The 7863-nt window shown below is 38.6% G+C and overlaps 1 protein-coding gene across 2 annotated transcripts in view; it reads right to left on the bottom strand.

Moving 5' to 3' along the window:
• Nucleotides 1–1980: 1980 nt before the first annotated feature.
• The window catches only part of LOC309561862 (flavin-containing monooxygenase 5-like), a gene marked incomplete at its 5' end in the record, with an annotated part of 139006 nt that continues 133123 nt past the window's right edge, over nucleotides 1981–7863 (bottom strand). For both annotated transcript variants that reach the window (XM_082265927.1, XM_082265926.1), the window contains one exon: nucleotides 1981–2327. In XM_082265927.1, the coding sequence (XP_082122053.1) occupies nucleotides 1982–2327 (346 nt within the window). In that variant the 3' untranslated portion in view covers nucleotide 1981. The remainder of the gene's footprint in view (nucleotides 2328–7863) is intronic.

The following is a 7863-nucleotide window of genomic DNA, read 5'->3' as shown; positions in this document are numbered from 1 at the left end:
ACAAAAGTTTTTTTCTACTAATGTCCTTCCACCCTTTTTTTTATCACATACAACACTAATATCTGAAAAAGACAAGTAATCTGGACACCTTTTTATATATTTAAATTTTATTTTCTTGATTAGATAACTTGGTCACTGATGTGATGAAATCACTGGGTCTTCTATTCCTTCTGTGGGATTTTTTCTCCTTCCCCCCCCCCCCCCCCCACTTTATGGACCAAGTGGCGTTTACCCGCCTCAGCCCCGGATCAGGCGTATATCCACATTGTACTCAGCGACGGGAGACTATGCGATTTTTCTCTGCGACTTTTTTTGTTGTTTTTAATATGTAAGTATCAGAGTTATAGATTTTTTGAAAACTTTTGAGGGAACTTATCGGTGTGTTAACTTTATCCATATATGATCTCTTTAGCCTAAACTAGCTCTTATTTACAGAAAATTTGTACTAAGCTCCTGAAGAGTGGATGATAACTCCACGAAACGCGTAGAGCCATAAAAATATGAAATATGAAGATTTATCAGGACATGGATTACGCAATATGTATGAAAGAGCCCATGAGCCACAGGATGTTTTCTTGCTATGTATTTGATATATATATGCCGTTGTATGATATTTGTATCTGCTATTATATATCTATTTATTATGTGTATATGCCTAGCAAGACATTTCCGTTACTACCTTTTGTATGTCCATACCTGAATTGTCTGTATCTGTACTGTGAATATGCGAGATTCTATTTATTCTATTTATTGATTATTGCTGCATGATCTATTCTTTTATCGTGCAGCAAGTAATAAACTAATATTTTAAAACTATTTTATTTTTATTTGGATATTTGCAATAGCAACCTACCTCATTTAAAGTCCCATTATCCTTACGCCCCCCCCCCCCCCTGTTGTATCCTATACCTTGTGTCTTTTAATTGGGATATTCATTCCTCTGACATTATATGTCAATAATTTTAAAGAGTCCATGTCCATGTCATCTCTCCCTCCCTTCTCTCCCCCTGAGACATCATAGCCTCTCCTTTTCCCACCTGGGCAAAGATTATCAATATTATAAGATGCAATTATCAATAATATAAGATAGATTTCCACAATGTGCAGTTTGTGTACAATCAGAACAGGGCTTGCTTTGTATGCTATGGGTTATCAAGGAACTATCATTTTCCTATATATTTATTTCTTGCATTGGCAGGGCAGAAGATGATATCCCTAAAAGGAATACATTTACTGTGTCATGTTTTTACTGTCAGTATATTTGTCATGCTTGTGAAATGCGATTTCTGAAATAATTATAAAGGCCAGCAAATGTAAATGACAAGCTGGTTTACAGGAAAAGTGGGGCATTCATGGCTTAAGCATGTGGTACTCACCACAGCTAAATATATTTAAAATAACTGAGGTATTGTGAGGTCAGTAGTTACTAACACACAGCTGTCCAGATACCAAATAGAAGAATGCTGTTAATTATCACCTTTATGTCTCTTTTAGTTTTTAAAATAGAAGTTAACACAGACCAATGGGTTACAGAGCAAAGAGATAAATAATACCAGAAATCTACTTTTTTTGTACATACTTAACTGTAAATGTTGTAAGTGGCTCTTTCTCATATACAACTTATTTATGTAACCTTTTAAGATTTGCAGACCCCTTAATGCAACAGAAATCAAGACAAAAGCTTTTACAAACAATACAGTGTTTCATTGTTTTTTATTATTTTTATTATACAGGATTTATATAGTGCCAACAGTTTGCTTTACAACGTTAGGGCAGACAGTACAGTTACAATACAATTCAATTACTAATGTTCACTCTTCTCCAGTATGAGCATTATTCACCTGTGTCCTTGTACAATATGTATTTATTTTCCTTTTCTTTACATGCATACTATTTCATATACTTTCATATGCATATTTTTTAATAACTTAAAGGAAAAGTATACACTTTCTATATCCAAAAAACGTAATACTGTATATATTTAATAGTAAAACATAAAAATGGCCAAGATAATCACAATTGCAGCCACTATTAGCATTCTTGGAAAAGACGCCTCTTGGGTAGAATTTTTAAGAGTGCGGGTCTTTGTCGGCTTTATAATGCGATTCCACTGTGTCATGATGGCATTTCTGGCACCACTCCACTTGCCTGGCCCCATAAGCCGAAACTGGTAAGGTGTACAGGGACCAAACAGCACCCGAAAGCCCAATCTTGGATCCGTAGCAAAAAGACGCAGCAGATCTGGCTTTACTCCAAGAAGTGTGGCCAGTTCATCCACATATTCCACATAGTCTACTTGTATTGTATGACGCTGGCTTGGCACATAGCTTAAAAATAGGAATACATGATTGGTTATATAATGTTTTGTGTTGCATTTCCGCTCTAGTACAAACTGTATAATTATTTGTAAAGTTTGTTAAAAAAACAATATATATATATATATATATATATATATATATATATATATATATATAAGTACAGTACAATTAGGGAAATGCTAGCAAGTGCTATGCAAGGCCAAGTGATATTTCACACTGTACGGAAAGAAATTGTGTCTCAGAAATTGTGACCATAGACACACCTCAATGAGGGATACACATACAGTACAAATTAACTTAAAATTGGATATTGTAATCCTGTATATCACCATTTTATAATCTAACAAAACAAAAAAAGAAAACCAAAAACAGTAAAAAACAAAAATAAAAAACAATATATATATATATGCATGATACTCACTAGTGAGCCAGGCAATCAAGACAATCAAGGGTGCATGATCCATATTTCCCAATTCACATACATTTGGTCGTAGAACATAGACAATCAAGGGTGCATGATCCACATTTCCCAATTCATATATATTTGGTCATAGAACATATTACTTATTTATTGTGAGTTTTTGAGGTCCATGAGTTGTAATTAGCCACATTTTATTAGAAATGGGACCTCCGATATATTGCACTGTTATTATAAATGAATACTAATACTTTAACATGTACAAAGATACATCTCTAAATATTTCGTTCTTTCAGAATGCTGTTTGATGTACACCAGCAGAGAATAATGAGACCTCTAGTACATACAGCAGATCAAATATATGTGTGTGTTGTAATCCATGAACAGAAAAGTAACAGCATCTGAACTATTTGCAATCCACATGAGTTTTCATTGAAGTATCATGTTCATTTTGTACATGGAACCACACACACAAACAGGATTTCATACTACTGGGAGTCAGCTGGCTGTGAAGTGCTGAGCAGGCGCTGAACTTCTGCCACTAAAGCTCACTATACATGTTATAATCTGGCTGTACAGGCTCCTTTAGATCTGTACCAACAGCTATGTAGTGCAAGGGTCTTTCTGACTGGATATACTGTAGATTGGTCAGATAGTATAGGCAGGTTAACATTTTACATAGTTTTGGTAAAACCTAAAGAAGATTAGACTGTAAGAGTGTAAGCTGTAAAGTGGGCCTTCCATTAAGTTTTTTCATTAGGGGTGAGCAGTAGCACAGTGTGCAGCACACCACAGACAGCTGGCTGCCATGAGAGTGAAACTCCAACCCACTCTACATAGGACACGGGACTCAGAAGTCACTGACTGTCTTTGAAAACAAAGTCAATACATATTTCAGGTAAAAACGCTTATGATTTCAAGGACTGCTATAATCTCTACTGGTCTCTCTACTGCTATAGCTACTGGTCTTCAAGCCTGACTCCTGTCCGTGACAGTAAGTTATTTGAGGGAAAGATAAGGAACTATATTTAAGGATTTGTCTGCTATATAGGTACCATAAGTAACCACTAGCATTGATTTTAAAGTCCGATTTTGCTATATTGGTCTGAACTATGTTGTATGTACATGGAAAGAAAACTGGTTGCAGGAAGAGTAGTTATAAATGTAGAGTGAGTGGTGTACCCCAAGGTTCTGTCCAATGCCCAATTAAGAGTTTTATTTCTGTGTCTACTGATAATAATACCAAATATTGCAGGGAACTCAATTCGGAACAGGATGTAACAAGAAGACCTTGATAAAATGGAGGTATAAGCAGCTACATGGCAGACTAGAATCAATACTGAAAAACATAACTAGAAAATGTCTAAAAAATGGGACTTTCAAGATGCCAACTTAGACATACACTTATTTAAAAGGCAAAAAAAATATTTTCTTATATAAAGACACATAGACGTAAAGTTTAAAAGGCGAAAAAAAAAAATATGGGCCAAAAGCAAGCCAATTACACCATATACATAAGGTGAAGTAAGCTCTTATACATTTATTAAATAGCAGCCTGAAGTAGTCATCTCAACATGTTATACCTTTGTTAAACCCATTATGTTAATAAATGAATAATATAGAGAGAAAACCAATAACTGCACAAATATATATAAGGGAAAAACAAATCATCCAAAAAAAAATACTCCCACAAAAACATAAACACCTGTTATCTAGTTATCTGCTGTATTATTGGGTGTGAAAAAGCGCCCCTGTGCTCTGGCAAGATGGCGGCCCGAAGGGCTACCTTAAACACCACTCCCAGCCCCCCGGCATCTGACATCACAGAATGCTGCGGACCCAATTGACCAACACCTCGCATGTCCGGCAATGCCCCCCTCCCATGTCATTGTGCAAGGGCACCACATGAACTTCATACCACACACCCAGCCGAACACACTAAACATAGTCAGGCTGGGATGGAAGCAGATGGGGAGCAATGTTCCACAATCCAAAAAAGCAACCCATGAAAAACAAGGTGCTTGTAGATAGCCTCCAGTTTTTGAATGATGCCCGAATAAGTAAAGGGTTGCCCAAACTATAAGGGGGGAAAAATATGGGAAATACATAAGGGGAGAAAAGATTAAAAGTGAGGAAGGGACACTGGGGGGCACAGGTTGGCGAAAGGGACAGAAGTCCCCAGACCCATAGGTGAATGGGCCATTCCACTGCGCCTGTTCAGCTACCTACTCACCCACTCAGGAACCCAGAATATGATCACACAGGAAACCAACTGGAGGCTAACAGATCAATATTGAAATCCATGATTATTTAAAAATAAATAAGAATGGTTAGCAGGTATGCCCCTCAATAAACTAAGGCAAACAATGATAGCAGATCTGCAAACATGTATAAATACTAACAAAGGTATAAAAATAATTAAATAAAAAAAGGCTGACAGCGTGGGACAAACTTAAATTATATATGCATAACTAGAGATGGGCTGAACAACCCCCTGTTTTGTTCACAGCAGAACTTTAGAACATCAAAAAAGTTCGGATCCGAATAAGGAACCATATTGAAGTCTATGGGACCCCAACTGGAAAAATCAAAAGTGACTATTTTGCAAGTAATTGGGCAAACAATGGATATGGGGTTCGGGTACTGCCCTAGGGGACATGTATCAATGAAAAAAAGTTTGTAAAAAAACATCATTTCTAAATGTGCAATGAATAACCGATTCTTAAAGTAAAACCATCAAAATGAGAAATAACAATAAAAATTGAAATTGTATTTAAATATAGTGCCTGGGGGGTCCCTTTAGTCTGCCTGTAATTTGGTACATCAGTACCGTGTATAGAGCCTGCTGCAGCAATAATGACATTTATAAAGCAAACATTTTCCATTCAAGCTTTCTTTATTTTTTATAAACAATGGCTTGAGAAGCCAGTCTTTATGATGAGGCCACAATTTAGTGCACTCAGAACAAGATTAGAGATCTTTTGGATAAATTCTGGTGTCTCTTTCACAGACTTTTGATACACGTGTGGAAAATTGGGCTTTGGGTGTTGGAGGTGCCTTCACACTATAACCTTATAGAAGTATTCCTAATGAAAGCAAGAATTGGCCTGGCTGTCAAAAATTTAAATTATATGCATCTGTCAAACAGGTGCGAATAAATTGGTCTTTGGGTGTCGGTGGTGCCTTTACACTGTAACCCTATCGAAGTACTCTTGATGAAAGCAAGAATTGACCTTGCTATCAAAAATTGCAATGATATGCTCCTGTCAAACAGGTGCAGAAAAATTGGTCTTTGGGTGTCGGTTGTGCCTTTGCACCGTAAACCTATCAAGTACTCCTGATGAAGGCAAGAATTGGCCTTGCTGTCAAAAATTTAAATTTGATGCCCCACTCAAGTAGTTGCAGAAAAATTTGCCTTTTGGTGTCGGCGGTGCCTTCACAATGCAACCCATCGAGGTACTCTTGATGAAATCAAGAATTGGCCTTGCTGTCCAAAATTGCAATGACATGCACCTGCCAAACAGGTGCAGAAAAATTGGTCTTTAGGTGTCGGTGGTGCCCTCACACCATAACCCTATAGAGGTACTCTTGATGAAAGCAAGAATTGGCCTTGTGCCATTATCGCACAGCCCATTCCTTGCTCCAGCTGGCGTACCGTGAACCACCTCTGGGCCTGCCAAAATCTCTGCTCCAGTGTGGCTCCTGTGCCCTAGACAGACCAGCTGAAGCACTGCATGTCACCTTTCAGTCTGACTCATTGAATAGCCCCTTGAATGCTTAGGGGGTACTTGTAGTTCATGGGACAATTCAGCAGAGGAGGACATAGAGGGGAAGAAGGGGAAGGGGGTGGGGCTGACAAATCCCGCATCATCACTACTAGCTGTATGGAGACATGGTGGCACAACAAGCTTCAGCACTGAGCCCCGTCCTGCATCCTTCCCAGTTGCAAACAGAGTTACCCAGTGTGCTGTGAAAGAAATATATCATCCCTGACCATGTTTGCTTGACCACGTGTCAGCAGTAACGTGGACCTTGTGGCTGACTGCCTTGCCCATTGATGTCACAAAATTGCCTTCCACGTGATGGGAAAGACCTAGAATAGCCTTACATGAAAAGAAAAAGCAACTGGGAACCCTGCCATTGTGGTACAGCACAATCTGCAAATTCACAAAACAGGGCAGAATCCACCAGACAGAAAAGTAGGAGATATAAAGGCAGCAGCTTTGACAAGTTTGAGTTTAGATGCTGGGCATGTGAGTGGCAGTGACTGTATTTTTTTCACTGCAGCAGATGGGCCAGAGAAAAGTGCCTTCTGTAGTCTACATTTGGTGGTGTGCTACTGGCAGACATGCTGCAAGGACCTGGGACACCCTGCTCTATACCAATCCCTGTCAGTTGAGGCTGCTGAGAGGTCATGAGGTATGAGACCGGAAAGGTGAGGAGTGTAGAGGAGCAGAATTGCATCCCTTTTGTGTGGCTTTCAGATGCTCTTGCCAATGGGCTGAGAGGTGGAAGGTTAAATGTCTTGTCAAGCATGTGGTACCCAAATGGCTTGTGTTTTTGCCACACTTGATGTGCTTGAGGCAAAGTTTGCAAATTGCAACAGTGGGATTGGCTGCAGATGTGCTAAAAAAAAGGCCCAAACAGCTGAGCTTTGGGAAGCTGTGAGATAACAGCTCCACAATTTGGTGGAATAGGGTGGCTGCTCTCTATTCTTCCTCTGCCTCTTTGGGGTTGTGGTTCACCCTCACTTTCTTCTTCTGCTCTATCCGGCACCCATGTCGGTATTGGTATCAGACAAGAGTGTAGATTGACTGAAAAAAAATATGTTTTCCACGGTAAGCTTTGCATATACGGGCATGGATTTTTTTTAGAGACTTAAACTTACACACCTAACAAACACACACATAGGTTGAACTGGATGGACCTGTGTCTTTTTTTCCAACCTTATCAACTATGTAACTATGTAACTATGGAAAGTAACTGAATAAACAGAAATATATTCTGACTTTATATACTTTAGATAGAGTTTATGGATCGCTCATAAATTTCCAGAGGTTAGAAACCCTATTGCCTTTATATCACAATTTCTCACACATTTTTTCTCAAGCAGTAGGGTCCAGTCCT

This window comes from Pelophylax lessonae, assembly GCF_965119305.1.
Source record: "Pelophylax lessonae genome assembly, chromosome: 8".
In the NCBI taxonomy this organism is placed as follows: domain Eukaryota; kingdom Metazoa; phylum Chordata; class Amphibia; order Anura; family Ranidae; genus Pelophylax; species Pelophylax lessonae.
Note: the sequence above shows the minus strand (reverse complement) of the source record. Positions and strands in the feature narration are given on the sequence as shown.